This window comes from Oncorhynchus kisutch, unplaced genomic scaffold, assembly GCF_002021735.2.
Source record: "Oncorhynchus kisutch isolate 150728-3 unplaced genomic scaffold, Okis_V2 scaffold768, whole genome shotgun sequence".
Classification (NCBI taxonomy): Eukaryota; Metazoa; Chordata; class Actinopteri; order Salmoniformes; family Salmonidae; genus Oncorhynchus; species Oncorhynchus kisutch.
In genome coordinates, this window is record NW_022262713.1 from 134,679 (window position 1) to 156,554 (window position 21,876).

At 46.9% G+C, this 21,876-nt stretch overlaps 1 protein-coding gene across 2 annotated transcripts in view; it reads left to right on the forward strand.

The window, feature by feature from the left end:
* The window catches only part of LOC116361898 (DNA annealing helicase and endonuclease ZRANB3), a 79,491-nt gene extending 68,088 nt beyond the window's left edge, over positions 1-11,403 (forward strand). The window contains exons 20-23 of one of the 2 annotated variants that reach the window (XM_031816260.1): positions 4,321-4,491; positions 4,644-4,836; positions 7,012-7,143; positions 10,151-11,403. In XM_031816260.1, coding sequence (XP_031672120.1) covers positions 4,321-4,491; positions 4,644-4,836; positions 7,012-7,143; positions 10,151-10,249 — 595 coding nt within the window. In that variant the 3' untranslated portion in view covers positions 10,250-11,403. The remainder of the gene's footprint in view (positions 1-4,320; positions 4,492-4,643; positions 4,837-7,011; positions 7,144-10,150) is intronic. The other variant, XM_031816261.1, reaches the window with a different exon arrangement.
* The last annotated feature ends 10,473 nt before the right edge of the window (positions 11,404-21,876 follow it).

A 21,876-nucleotide genomic window follows, 5' to 3' on the forward strand; every position in this document is an offset into this window, starting at 1 on the left:
TACAGTAGTGAGGCTCTATACAGTAGTGAGGCTCTATACAGTAGTGAGGCTCTATACAGTAGCTAGACTCTATACAGTAGTGAGGCTCTATACAGTAGCTAGACTCTATACAGTAGCTAGACTCTATACAGTAGTGAGGCTCTACAGTAGTGAGGCTCTATACAGTAGCTAGACTCTATACAGTAGTGAGGCTCTATACAGTAGCTAGACTCTATACAGTAGCTAGACTCTATACAGTAGTGAGGCTCTATACAGTAGTGAGGCTCTATACAGTAGCTAGGCTCTATACATAGTAGTGAGGCTCTATACAGTAGCTAGACTCTATACAGTAGCTAGACTCTATACAGTAGTGAGGCTCTATACAGTAGTGAGGCTCTATACAGTAGTGAGGCTCTATACAGTAGTGAGGCTCTATACAGTAGTGAGGCTCTATACAGTAGCTAGACTCTATACAGTAGCTAGACTCTATACAGTAGCTAGACTCTATACAGTAGTGAGGCTCTATACAGTAGCTAGACTCTATACAGTAGCTAGACTCTATACAGTAGTGAGGCTCTATACAGTAGTGAGGCTCTATACAGTAGTGAGGCTCTATACAGTAGCTAGACTCTATACAGTAGCTAGACTCTATACAGTAGCTAGACTCTATACAGTAGCTAGACTCTATACAGTAGTGAGGCTCTATACAGTAGCTAGGCTCTATACAGTAGTGAGGCTCTATACAGTAGCTAGACTCTATACAGTAGTGAGGCTCTATACAGTAGTGAGGCTCTATACAGTAGTGAGGCTCTATACAGTAGTGAGGCTCTATACAGTAGTGAGGCTCTATACAGTAGTGAGGCTCTATACAGTAGCTAGACTCTATACAGTAGCTAGGCTCTATACAGTAGTGAGGCTCTATACAGTAGTGAGGCTCTATACAGTAGTGAGGCTCTATACAGTAGTGAGGCTCTATACAGTAGTGAGGCTCTATACAGTAGCTAGACTCTATACAGTAGCTAGACTCTATACAGTAGCTAGACTCTATACAGTAGTGAGGCTCTATACAGTAGCTAGACTATACAGTAGCTAGACTCTATACAGTAGCTAGACTCTATACAGTAGCTAGACTCTATACAGTAGTGAGGCTCTATACAGTAGCGAGGCTCTATACAGTAGCGAGGTTCTATACAGTAGCGAGCCTCTATACAGGCACCAGTTCGTTAGTTAGGATGTCAGGACAGCGATCACTCACCTCAGATTAGATGTTTTCTTCAACCAGCAGGACGTACAGGACATCCTCCAAACACCCGACAAGGCCAACATCCCAGTTATTTGCAAGAGGAAGAGACGCAGGTACAGAGGACACAAAGCGGGATGCCTCGTAAGGATCCGCAGAAGGCAACTGGGAAAGCTGCCGTTACCGTCAATATTACTCGCCAATGTGCAATCATTGGACAATAAACTAGACGAGGTACGATCACGAAAATCCTACCAACGGGACATCATACTCTGTAATATCTTATGTTTCACGGAATCATGGCTGAATGATGACATGGATATTCAGCTAGCGGGATATAAGCTGCACCGGCAGGATAGAACAGCACACTCCGGTAAGACGAGGGGGGGGGGGGGCGGTCTGTGAATATTTGTAAACAACAGCTGGTGCACGAAATCTAAGGAAGTCTAGATTTTGCTCGCCTGAAGTAGAGAATCTTGTGATAAAATACAGACCACACTATTTGCCTAGAGAGTTTTCAGCTATACTTTTCATGGCTGTTTATTTACCACCACAGACAGATGCTGGCACTAAGACCGCACTCAGTCAGCTGTATAAGGAAATAAGCAAACAGGAAACCACTCACCCAGAGGCGGCTCTCCTAGTGGCCGGAGACTTTAATGCAGGGAAACTTAAATCAGTTCTACCTCATTTCTACCAGCATATTAAATATATGCAATACCTTGCCAGCAGCATACCACATTGCATACCACTGCTGGCTTGCTTCTGAAGCTAAGCAGGGTTGGTCCTGGATGGGAGACCAGATGCTGCTGGAAGTGGTGTTGGAGGGCCAGTAGGAGACACACTTTCCTCTGGTCTAAAAAATATCCCAATGCCCCAGGGCAGTGATTGGGGACACTGCCCTGTGAAGGGTGCCATCTTTCGGATGGGACGTTAAACGGGTGTCCTGACTCTCTGCGATCATTAAAGATCCCATGGCACTTACCGTAAGAGTAGGGGTGTTAACCCCGGTGTCCTGGCTAAATTCCCAATCTGGCCATCAAACCATCATGGTCACCTAATAATCCCCAGTTTACAATTGGCTCATTCATCCCCCTCCTGTCACCTGTACCTATTCCCCAGGTTGTTGCTGCAAATGAGAATGTGTTCTCAGTCAACTTACCTGGTAAAATAACAGATAAATAAACAATTCTAGATCACCTGTACTCCACACACGCGTACAAAGCTCTCCCTCACCCTCCATTTGGTAAATCCGACCAATTCTATCCTCCTGATTCCTGCTTACAAGCAAAAATTAAAGCAGGAAGCACCAGTGACTCAGTCTATAAAAAAGTGGTCAGGTGAAGCAGATGCTAAACTACAGGACTGTTTTGCTATCACAGACTGGAACATGTTCCAGAATTCTTCCGATGGCATTGAGGAGTACACCACATCAGTCACTGGCTTCATCAATAAGTATATCGAGGACGTCGTCCCCACAGTGACTGTACGTACATACCCCAACCAGAAGCCATGGATTACAGGCAACATTCCCACTGAGCTAAAGGGTAGAGCTGCCGCTTTCAAGGTGCGGAACTCTAACCCGGAAGCTTATAAGAAATCCTGCTATGCCCTCCGATGAACCATCAAACAGGCAAAGCGTCAATACAGGGCTAAGATTGAATCATACTACACCGACTCCGACGCTCGTCAGATGTGGCAGGGCTTGCAAACTATTACGGACTACAAATGGAAACACAGCCGCGTCACAGTCACTTCTATGCTAGCTTCGAGGCAAGCAACACTGAGGCATGCATGAGAGCATCAGCTGTTCCAGACGACTGTGTGATCACGCTCTCCGTAGCTGACGTGAGTAAGATATTTTAAACAGGTCATTATTCACAAGGCTGCGGGGCCAGACGGTTTACCAGGACATGTGCTCCGGGCATGTGCTGACCAACTGGCAGGTGTCTTCACTGACATTTTCAACATGTCCCTGATTGAGTCTGTAATACCAACATGTTTCAAGCAGACCACCATAGTCCCTGTGCCCAAGAACATTTGTTCTGCCTAAATGACTACAGACCCGTAGCACTCACGTCTGTAGCCATGAAGTGCTTTGAAAGACTGGTAATGGCTCACATCAACACCATTATCCCAGAAACGCTAGACCCACTCCAATTTGCATACCGCCCAAACAGATCCACAGATGATGCAATCTCTATTGCACTCCACACTGCCCTTTCCCACCTGGACAAAAATAACACCTACGTGAGAATGCTGTTCATTGACTACAGCTCAGCGTTCAACACCATAGTACCCTCAAAGTTCATCACTAAGCTAAGGATCCTGGGACTAAACACCTCCCTCTGCCACTGAATCCTGGACTTCCTGACGGGCCGTCCCTAGGTGGTGAGGGTAGGTAACAACACATCTGCCACGCTGATCCTCAACACTGGAGCCCCTCAGGGGTGCGTGCTCAGTCCCCTGCTGTACTCCCTGTTCACCCACGACTGCATGGCCACGCACGACTCCAACACCATCATTAAGTTTGCAGATGACACAACAGTGGTAGGTCTGATCACCGACAACGACGAGACAGCCTATAGGGAAGAGGTCAGAGACCTAGCCGGGTGGTGCCAGAATAACAACCTATCCCTTAACGTAACCAATACTATGGAGATGATTGTGGACTACAGGAAAAGGAGGACCGAGCACGCCCCCATTCTCATCGACAGGGCTTTAGTGGAGCAGGTTGAGAGCTTCAAGTTCCTTGGTGTCCACATCACCAACAAACTAACATGGTCCAAACACACCAAGACAGTCGTGAAGAGGGCACGACAAAGCCTAATCCCCCTCAGGAAACTAAAAAGATTTGGCATGGGTCCTGAGATCCTCGAAAGGTTCTACAGCTGCAACTTCGAGAGCACCTGACTAGTTGCATCACTGCCTGGTACGGCAACTGCTTGGCGTGTCATTGAAATTACGTTGAACCAACGTGGAATAGACGTTGAATTGATGTCTGCCCAGTGGATTAATAGTATTTATTCACTTGTTGGGCAGATGACTGACAATCCTCCCTCCCTCTCTGTGTCTCTGTCTCTTTCCATCTCTCCCCCCAGACCATCCGAGGTGCACCCAGAGCCTCCTGTTGGTGCTCCTGAGGGCCCGTCAGAGGCTGAAGCTGGGTACCTGCAGGTGCTGGACAGTGAGGGTCGACCCTTGTGTCTGTCCTGCCACAAGGCCTGTGGGTCCACCGGAGGAGCCTGGGACACCTGCTTCTGTAGCCAGACGTAAGTAGCAGTATCATCAAAGTAAAGCCAAGTTCACCCATCAGTGGTGTTGTATACCCTGCTATTATTAGTGTTGCCTCGTAGGCCTACTGCGTTCCTTAATTAAAGCTCTACAAAGAAAACATAAAGTTATTCTGTTGTATTCTACTTAGGTGTCAGGAGGAGTTCCAGCTGCGCTCCAGCCAGGCCTACATGCGTGCCCGGGTACTGCAGACGGAGCAGGGGGTGTGTCAGAGCTGCGGCCTGCAAGCCCACCAGCTGTACCTGAAGGTCCGCGACGCCCCGCCCACACACAGGAAGGAGATGCTAGAGAACACCGGGCTGGCCCAGCTGTCACTCAAACAGGTTGGTTGTTTTGGATGTCTTTAGCCCCCCAGGTCTGTGATACAGAGAGGGACCTAGTAGCATTCCATTACTCTGTATGGGGGGACCTAGGAGCATTCCATTACTCTGTATGGGGTCTGACCTACACTACCTGAGCTCTCTTAGTCGGGATACAGTCTTCTACATGACTTTATGAGCCCTTTACAGACATGAGCTTTTTAAAGGTGCACAAATCTACAGACAGAGAGAACAGTCATACTATTCATGTGGGTTGATTTTCAACTGGATTTATCAAGAGCAGTATCATCTCTCTCTTCTCAAATTAGCATATCACACTACTGAAGTTTTACAGAAAACACTGAAATGGAAAGGACCCATTTAGACATTTGAAGCCACTTCTGATATAAAGCAGCGTGTGTAGTGTGGAGAACAGACGGGTGTCACCTGTTCCAACTAATCCCCTGGATCTGGGGAGACCACTAAAGGCTTTAGTAGACATTATATTATACACTGGGAGAGGAGGGGGAGAACACAGAGAAGAGACTGAAATGAGAGGGACTCAGTCCTCTCTACTACTGACTGACACTTATCTTCCCTGGAAACTGCTGCTTTGTGCTGGGGGAAGATAAACCATTAGATGTGTGGGTGGAGGGGGTGTGGGTGTGGATGACGGGTGTGTGTGGAGGGGGTGTACTGTACTGTGGACACACAAGTTCCTCTCTCAACCTGTGTGCGTGTGTGACTTCCTCTCTCTCGGCTCACAGTAAATAGATTGGCCAGTACTGTCAGATCCTCCATGGATTTCTCCCACAGCTCAACCTCACCTCAGCCAAGAGCCTGTTAGATTTGGCTCTGCCATTTCTACTGGAAAGACCTTCTGCCTTCTCGCTCACAGATCAATGGATGGATTTGGCCTAACACTAACAGGACCTCAGTACTGCACAGAAACCACCGATAACAACTGCTGATTAACGCATTGTATTGGTGCGCTGTATAGGAGGTCTGAGGACTCTAGCTTTAGTAAAGGCTTTCTAAGGCATTAGTAGACCAGTGGGGGAATGCAGAGTGAATGTTCTGTATGGACCGAGGAGGGGGTGGAGGTGGGTCGGTAGTCGTGGTGGAACGGAGCTTGTTCCTGAGTACAGCTTTGCTTTTCTTCTCCTCTGTGGGTATGTGACCCCCCCCCCGGTTCTCTTGTGGCTAATGTTGGGAGAGCGCTACTCTATCTACCGCTTCTACCCAGGAATGGAGATTGATTTCTGGGCTGAATCGTCCCCAGGGTTCCCCTTCTCTGGCTCTTTCCACATAAAATGGTGAAAAGAAAAGGCTTAGCTTCAAATTGAAATGCCTCCATTTTGGTTCTAGTGTTCCCCAGCTCCAGGCCATAGAACTAGAATTACAGGCGTTTGGTTTCCTACCTGTTCCCAGAGTCCCCAGCTCCAGGCCATAGAACTAGAATTACAGGCGTTTGGTTTCCTACCTGTTCCCAGAGTCCCCAGCTCCAGGCCATAGAACTAGAATTACAGGCGTTTGGTTTCCTACCTGTTCCCAGAGTCCCCAGCTCCAGGCCATAGAACTAGAATTACAGGCGTTTGGTTTCCTACCTGTTCCCAGAGTCCCCAGCTCCAGGCCATAGAACTAGAATTACAGGCGTTTGGTTTCCTACCTGTTCCCAGAGTCCCCAGCTCCAGGCCATAGAACTAGAATTACAGGCGTTTGGTTTCCTACCTGTTCCCAGAGTCCCCAGCTCCAGGCCATAGAACTAGAATTACAGGCGTTTGGTTTCCTACCTGTTCCCAGAGTCCCCAGCTCCAGGCCATAGAACTAGAATTACAGGCGTTTGGTTTCCTACCTGTTCCCAGAGTCCCCAGCTCCAGGCCATAGAACTAGAATTACAGGCGTTTGGTTTCCTACCTGTTCCCAGAGTCCCCAGCTCGTTCTCTTACATTAGAGCCTTGTCATTCTCTCTGTCTGAAGACAGACAGGCGGAGGCAATGTGATGCTGACACGGGAAGGCTGACAAGATCCTATTATGAAAAACACATGGACAAAACTCACAAGGGATTTTACAAATATTTCTTACACCAAATTGTTTTTTTTACCCATTTGAGCTATTAAAACTGTACATTATATAATCATTATACTACCTCCTTTACTGAGAAATGTGTTTATTAAAGCTGTCTGTGTTGTGTCCAGCTGAATGAGATGATCCGTGCCCCCGTGGAGGGTCAGTTCTGGCAGGTGGACCACATCCGACCCGTCTACAGTGGGGGAGGACAGTGTTCCCTGGACAACCTACAGACACTCTGCACTGTCTGCCACAGAACCGTAAGAGTCCAGTACACACAGACACACACACACACACCATCACACACAAACACACAGTGTTCCCTGGACAACCTACAGACACTCTGCAATGTCTGCCACAGAACCGTAAGAGTCCAGTACACACAGACACACACAGACACACCATCACACACAAACACACAGTGTTCCCTGGACAACCTACAGACACTCTGCACCGTCTGCCAGAGAACCGTAAGAGTTGAGTACACACTGACACACACACACACCATCACACACAGACACACACACACCATCACACACAGACACACAGTGTTCCCTGGACAACCTACAGACACACACACACACACACCATCACACACAGACACACAGTGTTCCCTGGACAACCTACAGACACTGCACCGTCTGCCACAGAACCACAAGGGTCCTGGTCCCCGTTCCTCTGTGTCGACATAAACACTCAGTCCCACATGGTGCTTCATTACACCCATATGCCCCCTCAAACCACCACCATAATATCATACCATACCATGTTATAATATCATACCATGTTATAATATAATACACCACCATGTTATAATATAATACACCACCATGTTATAATATAATACACCACCATGTTACAATACACCACCATGTTATAATATCATAGCATGTTATAATACCATACCATGTTATAATATCACACCATGTTATAATATCATAGCATGTTATATTACCATGTTATAATACCATACCATGTTATCATACCATACCATGTTATAATATCATACCATGTTATAATATAATACCATGTTATAATATCATACCATGTTATAATATCATACCATGTTATAATATCATACCATGTTATAATATCATACCATGTTATAATACCATACCATGTTATAATACACCACCATGTTATAATAGCATGTTATAATATCATACCATGTTATAATATCATACCATGTTATAATACACCACCATGTTATAATATAATACCATGTTATAATATAATACCATGTTATAATATAATACACCACCATGTTATAATATAATACCATGATATAATACAATACCATGTTATAGTATAATAGACCACCATGTTATAATATAATACCATGTTATAGTATAATACCATGTTATAATATAATATCATGTTATAATATAATACCATGTTATAATGTAATACCATGTTATAATATAATACCATGTTATAGTATAATACCATGATATAATATAATACCATGTTATAATATCATACCATGTTATAATATAATACCATGTTATAATACTGTGTTATAATATAATACACCACCATGTTATAATGTAATACCATGTGATATTACCATGTTATAATGTAATACCATGTTATAGTATAATATGTTATAGTATAATACCATGTTATAGTATAATATGTTATAGTATAATACCATGTTATAGTATAATATGTTATAGTATAATACCATGTTATAGTATAATACCATGTTATAGTATAATATGTTATAGTATAATATGTTATAGTATAATATCATGTTATAGTATAATACACCAACATGTTATAATTTAATACCATGTTACAGTATAAAGTGGTCCTTTGTTGTTTTACAGAGGACAGAGTACTGATGACAGTAGGCTGTTTGTTTTACAGAGGACAGAGTACTGATGACAGTAGGCTGTTTGTTTTACAGAGGACAGAGTATTGATGACAGTAGTGTTTGTTTTACAGAGGACAGAGTATTAATGACAGTAGGCTGTGTGTTTTACAGAGGACAGAGTATTGATGACAGTAGGCTGTGTGTTTTACAGAGGACGGAGTATTGATGACAGTAGGCTGTGTGTTTTACAGAGGACAGAGTATTGATGACAGTAGGCTGTGTGTTTTACAGAGGACGGAGTACTGATGACAGTAGGCTGTGTGTTTTGCAGAGGACAGAGTATTGATGACCGTAGGCTGTGTGTTTTACAGAGGACAGAGTATTGATGACAGTAGGCTGTGTGTTTTACAGAGGACAGAGTATTAATGACAGTAGGCTGTGTGTTTTGCAGAGGACAGAGTATTGATGACAGTAGGCTGTGTGTTTTGCAGAGGACAGAGTATTGATGACAGTAGGCTGTGTGTTTTGCAGAGGACAGAGTACTGATGACAGTAGGCTGTGTGTTTTACAGAGGACAGAGTACTGATGACAGTAGGCTGTGTGTTTTACAGAGGACAGAGTATTGATGACAGTAGGCTGTGTGTTTTACAGAGGACAGAGTACTGATGACAGTAGGCTGTGTGTTTTGCAGAGGACAGAGTACTGATGACAGTAGGCTGTGTGTTTTGCAGAGGACAGAGTATTGATGACAATAGGCTGTATGTTTTGCAGAGGACAGAGTATTAATGACAGTAGGCTGTGTGTTTTGCAGAGGACAGAGTATTGATGACAGTAGGCTGTGTGTTTTGCAGAGGACAGAGTATTGATGACAGTAGGCTGTGTGTTTTGCAGAGGACAGAGTACTGATGACAGTAGGCTGTGTGTTTTACAGAGGACAGAGTACTGATGACAGTAGGCTGTGTGTTTTACAGAGGACAGAGTACTGATGACAGTAGGCTGTGTGTTTTACAGAGGACAGAGTATTGATGACAGTAGGCTGTGTGTTTTGCAGAGGACAGAGTACTGATGACAGTAGGCTGTGTGTTTTGCAGAGGACAGAGTATTGATGACAATAGGCTGTGTGTTTTGCAGAGGACAGAGTATTGATGACAGTAGGCTGTGTGTTTTACAGAGGACAGAGTACTGATGACAGTAGGCTGTTTGTTTTGCAGAGGACAGAGTACTGATGACAGTAGGCTGTGTGTTTTACAGAGGACAGAGTACTGATGACAGTAGGCTGTTTGTTTTGCAGAGGACAGAGTATTGATGACAGTAGGCTGTGTGTTTTGCAGAGGACAGAGTATTGATGACAGTAGGCTGTGTGTTTTACAGAGGACAGAGTACTGATGACAGTAGGCTGTTTGTTTTGCAGAGGACAGAGTACTGATGACAGTAGGCTGTGTGTTTTACAGAGGACAGCTCAGCAAGCCAAGGACAGAAGCCAGGTGAAGAAAGGACTGGCAGCCTCCAAGGTGGCTTCAGACATCACTCGCTTCTTCATAAAGAAATGAACATTAAAACCAAATGTTTTCCTCAACCAAGGAAGGAGGGAAAGTCAGGAGTACTGAGTGACATAGGAAGGATGTTTCTTCAGTGTGTTGTCATCTCTGTGAAGAAGGCTACATGTCACAGTTGGTTCTCAATGCTGCCACTGCTGTCCATGTTATGGATTCACCAGCAATCCAATGTAGACGAACATCGCCTCCTTCCTTTAATGACACCATGTTCAAGTTGGATCATTGAGAGTGTTGACGTGAAGACTGTTCTTTCAGGGTTGTTTTTGTTGAGTTACCTGAATAGATTTGACTAAACAATGCTGCCTGTATCAAATGCAAATGTTCCAAATGAGCAGCTACGCTCCTTCCCATGTTGTCCCCGAACCGTCAGCAGTGAGCCTGGGTTGATTTATAACGGGCTTATCTAGCTCAGATACAGGCTGAACTGAACCAAGCTGGGCAGGCTGCTGCCTGTTTGAATTGCCAGCCTGCCTGCATGCCTGCCGAGCGCTCGCTGCTATTTTAGGTTGTGCAAACTTGGTAGAAAAACCCTGATATGTGTGATGCTCTAGTTTACATCTTGACAGGATATCACAAGTGTTTTCCTTCATGTCCTCTACATGTAGTCTAGATGATAGTGTCTTTATGTCCTCTACATGTAGTCTAGTGTCTTTATGTCCTCTACATGTAGTCTAGTGTCTTTATGTCCTCTACATGTAGTCTAGTTGATAGTGTCTTTATGTCCTCTACATGTAGTCTAGATGATAGTGTCTTTATGTCCTCTACATGTAGTCTAGATGATAGTGTCTTCATGTCCTCTACATGTAGTCTAGTTGATAGTGTCTTTATGTCCTCTACATGTAGTCTAGTTGATAGTGTCTTTATGTCCTCTACATGTAGTCTAGTTGATAGTGTCTTTATGTCCTCTACATGTAGTCTAGTTGATAGTGTCTTTATGTCCTCTACATGTAGTCTAGTTGATAGTGTCTTTATGTCCTCTACATGTAGTCTAGATGATAGTGTCTTTATGTCCTCTACATGTAGTCTAGATGATAGGTTTTCTGTGATGTCTACTGTTTTAGCTGGAGTCTTGGATTTGTTAGACTGAGCATGAATGGATGAACAAACTCGACTGAAATGAAAATAAAACTCTATTATTCTCCTGTTGAGTGATCTGTTGTCTGTGTGGTTGTGGTGGTTGTTTCAAAGTCAAACGTCTCAGGAGTTTATATATATATATATATTTATTTATTTTTACCTTTTATTTAATTAGGCAAGTAAGTCGGTAACAAATTCTTATTTTACAATGACGGCCTACCCCTGCCAAACCCTCCCTAACCCGGACGACGCTGGGCCAAATTGTGCGCCGCCCTATGGGACTCCCGGTTGTGATACAGCGGGATTGAACCAGGGTCTGGAGTGTAGGAGGGCTTTCCCAGGCAAACCATTGTACCGTTATTAGGAATGTACAGAACTGCATCTCACAGCATAAAATGTACTGTGCAAATGTGCATCGCTTAAAGTCCATCAGAAAGGTACTAATATCCACATTCTGACATGTCGATCCATCTTCCTGCCCCCCTGTGTTCTTCTGAAAGGACTTAACTCAATAAAGAAGAAAGAGAGAGGAAGGAAAGGTTACTATGGAAACAGTAGACCTGTGTGTTGGTGATCGGCATTGCGGAGGCAGAATATTGAATCATTTTCACAGCTCCTCTGTTTAGAGTTCAGGCTACAGATCAGCAGCTGGCTGGCTGCAATCAATCTCACCAGCCTTCTGTCTGTATCAGTCTGCCATCAGAGTATCTCACCAGCCTCATGTCTGTATCAGTCTGCCCTTCAGAGTATCTCACCAGCCTCCTGTCTGTATCAGTCTGCCATCAGAGTATCTCACCAGCCTCATGTCTGTATCAGTCTGCCCTTCAGAGTATCTCACCAGCCTTCTGTCTGTATCAGTCTGCCATCAGAGTATCTCGCCAGCCTCCTGTCTGTATCAGTCTGCCATCAGAGTATCTCACCAGCCTTCTGTCTGTATCAGTCTGCCATCAGAGTATCTCACCAGCCTCCTGTCTGTATCAGTCTGCCATCAGAGTATCTCACCAGCCTCCTGTCTGTATCAGTCTGCCCTTCAGAGTATCTCACCAGCCTCCTGTCTGTATCAGTCTGCCATCAGAGTATCTCACCAGCCTCCTGTCTGTATCAGTCTGCCATCAAAGTATCTCTACTCAACACTGTCTCAGGTGGTCCATCCAGCTCGTTGGGACAGTGGGAACATGAGTCGGCCATGTTGGTTCTGGGAGTTTGCAGCTGAGCTTGCAGATCTTGATCCCAACCCTCCTGATAGAATAAATCCACACCAGACCTGGTTGACTGGCTCAGACCAGACAAAGGAGAAAGGAGGATGATGTGCACAGAGAATGGAACCTCAGTATCCCTAATACAGCTCATGTCAACCAATCACATCAGATAAAGGTATCCCCAGCCCAGCTAAGACCACTTCTAGTCTGGAATGCTAACTTCAAGGTTCAGCATTGTTTCAACTGAGCTTCTCAGTTTCGATTCCATGCGAGACCACTAACAGCTTTATCGGGAGCCTTGTGCCTCGTCCTCAGTCCTCTACATCTGCTGCAGGGCTCCAGCCAGGTCTCCACTTAATATGGTCTCTTTATCGGGAGCCTTGTGCCTCATCCTCAGTCCTCTACATCTGCTGCAGGGCTCCAGCCAGGTCTCCACTTAATATGGCTGTTGACCCTCTGTTGTCTGTCTGACTGAGCCGGCAGGCTCGCTTTGAGTACTGGTCATCTCACAGGGAGGCAGCATCCTGACACGCTCTTTCTGTCCCTGTCCTGTCAGCCAGCGCTCCACTTCCTGCTTTCTGTCCCTGTCCTGTCAGCCAGCGCTCCACTGCCTGCTTTCTGTCCCTGTCCTGACAGCCAGCGCTCTACTGCCTGCTTTCTGTCCCTGTCCTGACAGCCAGCGCTCTACTGCCTGCTTTCTGTCCCTGTCCTGTCAGCCAGCGCTACACTGCCTGCTTTCTGTCCCTGTCCTGACAGCCAGCGCTCTACTGCCTGCTTTCTGTCCCTGTCCTGACAGCCAGCGCTCTACTGCCTGCTTTCTGTCCCTGTCCTGTCAGCCAGCGCTACACTGCCTGCTTTCTGTCCCTGTCCTGTCAGCCAGCGCTACACTGCCTGCTTTCTGTCCCTGTCCTGACAGCCAGCGCTCTACTGCCTGCTTTCTGTCCCTGTCCTGACAGCCAGCGCTCTACTGCCTGCTTTCTGTCCCTGTCCTGACAGCCAGCGCTCCACTGCCTGCTTTCTTCGGTCCACACCTGTAGATGGATGCAACTTTACAAATGTTACTGCAGCCGGGCCTCTCTCTCCCTCCACTCATACGGCTCCCTGCTTCTTTTATTACACTCAAGCCAGGAGGGAGGATTGGGGGGGAGAACTTTAATAACGCCAAGCCCAGACGGAGGGAGCCGTATGGAGCGTCCTGGCATCAGATGAAGACGTGCGGCTGCATCGCGGCGTTCTCTCTCTTCCCAGAGGGCCCGTTGATTAAAGAGCAGCCAGAGTCACGTGATGCTTCGTCTGTTTGTGTTGGGTAAACTCCAGACCCTCCCGCCAGGCCCTGGGAAAAACAATATCACTGTCAGTTGGTGTTAAGAAAGGAGAACAGTCCACAGTAACAGAGGTAGTAGTCTATCTCCACTGTCCATCCTGTCTGTCTGATGGGTGGTTAGCTTTGCTATAACTGTCTGATAGCCTTTGCAAATTACATTTAGAGAAAATCAAATTAAGCTTGTCACATGCGCCGAATACAACAAGTGTAGACTTTACTGTGAAATGCTGACTTACAAGCCCTTAACCAACTGCAGTTCAAGAAGAGTTAAGAAAATATTTACCAAGTAGGCTACAATAAAAAGTTAAAATAACAAGTAACACAATAATAATAACAACAATGAGGCTATATATACAGGGGGCACCTGTACCGAGTCAGTGTGGGGGGATATATACAGGGGGCACCTGTACCGAGTCAGTGTGGAGGCTATATACAGGGGGCACCTGTACCGAGTCAGTGTGGGGGGTATATACAGGGGGCACCTGTACCGAGTCAGTGTGGGTGGTATATACAGGGGGCACCTGTACCGAGTCAGTGTGGGTGGTATATACAGGGGGCACCTGTACCGAGTCAGTGTGGGGGGGTATATACAGGGGGCACCTGTACCGAGTCAGTGTGGAGGCTATATACAGGGGGCACCTGTACCGAGTCAGTGTGGGGGGTATATACAGGGGGCACCTGTACCGAGTCAGTGTGGGTGGTATATACAGGGGGCACCTGTACCGAGTCAGTGTGGGGGGGTATATACAGGGGGCACCTGTACCGAGTCAGTGTGGGGGGGTATATACAGGGGGCACCTGTACCGAGTCAGTGTGGGGGGGTATATACAGGGGGCACCTGTACCGAGTCAGTGTGGGGGGTATATACAGGGGGCACCTGTACCGAGTCAGTGTGGGGGGGTATATACAGGGGGCACCTGTACCGAGTCAGTGTGGGGGGTATATACAGGGGGCACCTGTACCGAGTCAGTGTGCAGGGGTATATACAGGGGGCACCTGTACCGAGTCAGTGTGGGGGGATATATACAGGGGGCACCTGTACCGAGTCAGTGTGGGGGGTATATACAGGGGGCACCTGTACCGAGTCAGTGTGGAGGCTATATACAGGGGGCACCGGTACCGAGTCAGTGTGCGGGGGTATATACAGGGGGCACCTGTACCGAGTCAGTGTGGGGGGGTATATACAGGGGGCACCTGTACCGAGTCAGTGTGGGGGGTATATACAGGGGGCACCTGTACCGAGTCAGTGTGCAGGGATATATACAGGGGGCACCGGTACCGAGTCAGTGTGGGGGGGTATATATCAGGGGGCACCTGTACCGAGTCAGTGTGGGGGGTATATACAGGGGGCACCGGTACTGTGTCAGTGTGCAGGGGTACAGGCTAGTTGAGGTAATCTGTACATGTAGGTGGGGGTGAAGTGACTATGCATAGGTAACAAACAAACAGCGAGTAGCAGCAGTGTACAAAAGGGAGGGGGGTCAATGTAAATTGTCCGGTGGCGATTTTATGAACTGTTCAGCAGTCTAATGGCTTGGGGGTAAAAGCTGTTGAGGAGCCTTTGGGTTCCTGACTTGGTGCTCCGGTATCGCATGCCGTGAGGTAGCAGAGAACACAGTCTAGAACTTGGGTGACTGGAGTCTCTGACAATTTTATGGGCTTTCCTCTGACACTGCCTATGATATAGGTCCTGGATTACAACGGGAAGCTTGGCCCCAGTGATGTACTGGGCCGGACGCACTACCCCCTGTAGCGCCTTACGGTCAGATGCCGAGCAGTTGCCATACCAGGCAGTGATGCAACTGGTCAGGATGCTCTCGATGGTGCAGCTGTAGAACCTTTTAAGGATCTGGGGACCCATGCCAAATCTTTTCAGTCTCCTGAGGGGGAATAGGTTTTGTCGTGCCCTCTTCACGACTGTCTTGGTATGTTTGGACCATGTTAGTTTGTTGGCGATGTGGACACCAAGGAACTTGAAACTCTTGACCCACTCCACTACAGCCCTGTCAATGTTAATGGGGGCCTGTTCGACCTGCCTTTTCCTGTAGTCCACAATCAGCTCCTTTGTCTTGCTCACTTTGAGGGAGAGGTTGTTGTCCTGACACCACACTGCCAGTTCTCAGACCTCCTCCCTATAGGTTCCCTTATCGTTGTCGGTGATCAGGCCACTGTTGTGTCGTCAGCAAACTTAATGATGGTGTTGATGTCGTGTTTGGCCACGCAGTCGTGGGTGAACAGGGAATACAGGAGGGGACTAAGTACACACCCCTAGGGGCCCCAGTGTTGAGGATCAGCATGTCAGACGTGTTGTTGCCTACTCTTACCACCTGGGGGCGGCCCGTCAGGAAGTCCAGGATATACAGTAACCATCCTTCCAGTACCATACAGGGAGGTGATCTCTAGATGGGATATACAGTAACCATCCTTCCAGTACCATACAGGGAGGTGATCTCTAGATGGGATATACAGTAACCATCCTTCCAGTACCATACAGGGAGGTGATCTCTAGATGGGATATACAGTAACCATCCTCCCAGTACCATACAGGGAGGTGATCTCTAGATGGGATATACAGTAACCATCCTTCCAGTACCATACAGGGAGGTGATCTCTAGATGGGATATACAGTAACCATCCTCCCAGTACCATGCAGGGAGGTGATCTCTAGATGGGATATACAGTAACCATCCTTCCAGTACCATACAGGGAGGTGATCTCTAGATGGGATATACAGTAACCATCCTTCCAGTACCATACAGGGAGGTGATCTCTAGATGGGATATACAGTAACCATCCTTCCAGTACCATACAGGGAGGTGATCTCTAGATGGGATATACAGTAACCATCCTTCCAGTACCATACAGGGAGGTGATCTCTAGATGGGATATACAGTAACCATCCTTCCAGTACCATACAGGGAGGTGATCTCTAGATGGGATTTACAGTAACCATCCTTCCAGTACCATACAGGGAGGTGATCTCTAGATGGGATTTACAGTAACCATCCTTCCAGTACCATACAGGGAGGTGATCTCTAGATGGGATATACAGTAACCATCCTCCCAGTACCATACAGGGAGCAGATATCTTTCAGGTGCTAAACCAAAGCCTGTTAAATGATAGACCATCCCTGGCTAAGCGTATTTATTGAAGAGGCTCTCTGTAGTCTACCTCCAGGATGTGTTGCATGCAGAGAAGAGGATGAAGACCAAAAACACAATCAATTCACAAAGTAATGGATCCAGGGAAAGAGAGGACAAGGTGCTTAGTATCATTCATACATTTCCCAGTCGGTGGTAGATTCATTTATATTGCTGTAGCAATACATACCTTAATGCTATTCGTTATAGCTCATGTGACGAGAGAGAAGAGCAGTTCAATTCTACAACCACCTAAAAGGAAGTGATTACCAAACCTTCCATAATAAGGCCATCACCTACAAAGCGATGAACCTGGAGAAGAGTCCCCTAAGCAAGCTGGTCCTGGGGCTCTGTTCACAGACACCACAAGAGTCTCAGGACATCAACACAATTAGACCTAATCAAATCATGAGAAAACAAAAATATAATTACTTTGACATATTGGAAAGAATTAACAAAAAAACAGTCAACTAGAATGCTATTTGGCCCTAAACAGAGACTACACAGTGGCAGAATACCTGACCACTGTGACTGACCCAAACTTAAGGAAAGCTTTGACTATGTACAGACTCAGTGAGCATAGCCTTGTTATTGAGAAAGGCCGCCATAGGTAGACATGGCTCTCAAGAGAAGACATGCATGTGCTCACTGCCCACAAAATGAGGTGGAAACTAAGCTGCACTTCCTAACCTCCTGCCAAATGTATGACCATATTAGAGATACATATTTCCCTCAGATTACACAGATCCACAAATGTCACAATGTGACATCACAGCATGAAGATTTGTAACCTGTTGCCACTAGAAAAGGTCAACCAGTGAAGAACAAACACCAATGTAAATACAACCCATATTTGTTTTTTATTTTCCCTTTTGCACTTTAACTATTTGCACATCACTACAACACTGTATATAGACATAATATGACATTTGAAATGTCTCTATTCCTTTGGAACTTCTGTGAGTGTAATGTTTACTGTTAATTTTTGTTTATTTCACTTTTGTTTTATCTATTTCACTTGCTTTGGCAATGTAAACATGTTTCCCATGCCAATAAAGCCCCTCAAATTGAATTGAAAGAGAGAGGGGGGGGGAGAGGTCCTTAGTATCATTACTGAGCTACAGACAGACAGACAGACAGACAGACAGAGAGCAGTCTGAACACCTCTGTCACCCCTGGATACAGACACCCCATCACCACTTTCTGCACCTCTTCAATCACCCCTTCACCCTGCCTGTCACCTGCCTAATGAACACACAGCCAATGACATGCATTTAATGAGGACCAGACCTGTCCACAGTCGTCCACACAGTGGCTGTGAGAAGAGATTAGACACAGAACACAGTCCTTTTCACACTACAGCTACACAACACAAACTACTGTACACTGAAATAACCCAAGTTAATCTGATCTCCTCAGACTAGTCTGAATCAATTCAGTTTGAAATGGGTTCAAGGTAAGGATTACCTCCATAGTAACACTGGTCCAAGGTAAGGATTACCTCCATAGTAACCCTGGCCCAAGGTAAGGACTACCTCCATAGTAACCCTGGTCCAAGGTAAGGACTACCTCCATAGTAACCCTGGTCCAAGGTAAGGACTACCTTCATAGTAACCCTGGTCCAAGGTAAGGACTACCTCCATAGTAACCCTGGTCCAAGGTAAGGACTACCTCCATAGTAACCCTGGTCCAAGGTAAGGATTACCTCCATAGTAACCCTGGTCCAAGGTAAGGACTACCTCCATAGTAACACTGGTCCAAGGTAAGGACTACCTCCATAGTAACACTGGTCCAAGGTAAGGACTACCTCCATAGTAACCCTGGTCCAAGGTAAGGACTACCTCCATAGTAACCCTGGTCCAAGGTAAGGACTACCTCCATAGTAACCCTGGTCCAAGGTAAGGACTACCTCCATAGTAACCCTGGTCCAAGGTAAGGACTACCTTCATAGTAACCCTGGTCCAAGGTAAGGACTACCTCCATAGTAACCCTGGTCCAAGGTAAGGACTACCTTCATAGTAACCCTGGTCCAAGGTAAGGACTACCTCCATAGTAACCCTGGTCCAAGGTAAGGACTACCTCCATAGTAACCCTGGTCCAAGGTAAGGACTACCTCCATAGTAACCCTGGTCCAAGGTAAGGACTACCATAGTAACCCTGGCCCAAGGTAAAGACTACCTCCATAGTAACCCTGGTCCAAGGTAAGGACTACCTCCATAGTGGAGGGAGGAGGTGAGAAGACTTCTGTTGGAGGGAGGAGGTGAAGAGACTTCTGGTGGAGGGAGGAGGTGAGGAGACTTTTAGTGGAGGGAGGAGGTGAGGAGACTTCTGGTGGAGGGAGGAGGTGAGGAGACTTCTGGTGGAGGGAGGAGGTGAGAAGACTTCTGGTGGAGGGAGGAGGTGAAGAGACTTAGTGGAGGGAGGAGGTGAGGAGACTTTTAGTGGAGGGAGGAGGTGAGGAGACTTCTGGTGGAGGGAGGAGGTGAGGAGACTTCTGGTGGAGGGAGGAGGTGAAGAGACTTCTGGTGGAGGGAGGAGGTGAAGAGACTTCTGGTGGAGGGAGGAGGTGAGGAGACTTCTGGTGGAGGGAGGAGGTGAGGAGACTTCTGGTGGAGGGAGGAGGTGAGGAGACTTCTGGGGTGGAGGGAGGAGATGAGGAGACTTTTGGTGGAGGGGGAGGTGAGGAGACTTTTGGTGGAGGGGGAGGTGAGGAGACTTTTGGTGGAGGGGGAGGTGAGAAGACTTCTGGGGTGGAGGGAGGAGGTGAGGAGACTTCTGGGGTGGATGGAGGAGATGAGGAGACTTCTGGGGTGGAGGGAGGAGGTGAGGAGACTTTTGGTGGAGGGGGAGGTGAGGAGACTTTTGGTGGTGGAGGGGGAGGTGAGGAGACTTGTGGTGGGGGGGGGTGAGGAGACTTGGTGGAGGGGGAGGTGAGGAGACTTTTGGTGGAGGGGGAGGTGAGGAGACTTTTGGTGGAGGGGGAGGTGAGGAGACTTTTGGTGGAGGGGGAGGTGAGGAGACTTCTGGTGGAGGGAGGAGGTGAGAAGACTTCTGGTGGAGGGAGGAGGTGAAGAGACTTCTGGTGGAGGGAGGAGGTGAAGAGACTTCTGGTGGAGGGAGGAGGTGAGGAGACCTCTGGTGGAGGGAGGAGGTGAGGAGACTCTGGTGGAGGGAGGAGGTGAGGAGACTTCTGGGGTGGAGGGAGGAGATGAGGAGACTTTTGGTGGAGGGGGAGGTGAGGAGACTTCTGGGGTGGAGGGAGGAGGTGAGGAGACTTCTGGGGTGGAGGGAGGAGGTGAGGAGACTTCTGGGGTGGATGGAGGAGATGAGGAGACTTCTGGGGTGGAGGGAGGAGGTGAGGAGACTTTTGGTGGAGGGGAGGAGACTTTTGGTGGGGGGGGGGGGTGAGGAGACTTTTGGTGGAGGGGGAGGTGAGGAGACTTTTGGTGGAGGGGGAGGTGAGGAGACTTTTGGTGGAGGGGGAGGTGAGGAGACTTTTGGTGGAGGGGGAGGTGAGGAGACTTTTGGTGGAGGGGGAGGTGAGGAGACTTCTGGTGGAGGGGGGGGGGGGGTAGGAGACTTCCGCTTCATTAGAAATTACGAGGTGAGGTGATGACTGGAATTTCAAACAAGACACTCACCAAGCCAGGCTGTGAACGGCACGCAACTCACCCAGTGGTCAGCCACCCGTGTCCTCAGAGGGCTGTGATTGTGAGCCTGAGTGGTTCCTGTTTATCTGCTCACACACAAGACAAGACACTGTTTCTTTGCACTGTTGAAGACACTGGATGCAGTCATAGAGGCATTATTGAACACATGTACAACTGTTGATTGAATATTCTCTACATTCGCTGCCATAGTATTTGTTAACCTAGATATCAACACTAAAATTAGTGTACTTGGCTCTCTGTCCTCTCTCCAACTCTGCCCTGGCCTAGACACAGCCCAGCTCAAATAGGTCACACTATGGACCATAATTAGTTGAAATGTCAAAGATGGTGAATTATTGATGACAAGGGAGGAAACCTAAAATTGGCTGGTTTCAACCGGTTTTTAAAGGGACAGCTGGAGCTTTGGGGGCAGTTATATTTGGGGACACTTTTGCAAAGTTTCACCAAATAAATATTTGCTTGAGTTTTGCACTCTGTGAGCAAGGCAAGACTGCATTGTCACCAGAACATATGATTGTTTTTGCCAGCTGGGGACTTTGTGGAGAAATGAACCATGAATTTATTTCTGACTGAGGGACATAATGTATGATGATATGAATCCCCTATGTAACGACCTACACCTGCTAGTTCTGCTGAGTCTGTACTGAGCTGGCAGAATGAAGCACCTGGATGATCCAAATAAGACCAGGATGTTACTTCCGTAATACATCCATGAGCACAATACAGTGACAACAGCCATTAATCAGACGGTCAGTGCCGGCGCTACCGGGTGGCAAAACAGGGCTTGGACCCCCAGATAGATTTTGTCCCAAATTGACACTTTTCTTTCGATTGGCGAGAAATCTTCATGCGAATGTTTTTAAAAAACGGCATCAAAACAATGCGCATTTCCTAACCAGTGATGTTTCCGTCAAATTGACTTGTCGCCTATAAAAGTCTGCGTGATGACGAAGTGCACATAAAATTACGTTTTGCTGTTATATTCGCATGTACCGAATAAAAAATACAAGTTAAATGGATGTCCATTACATCTTCAACAATACTGATGATTTCTCACACAAAAGAAGTGCGTTATATAGCGAGTGTACCCACTCTGGTACTGGCAGTCAACAGCCCACAGATACACTACCTACATGGTCAGATTATTGTGGACAACAGAGAGATTATTCTATCATGTCACCAGAATAAAGAACCTCGATATTTATTGGAA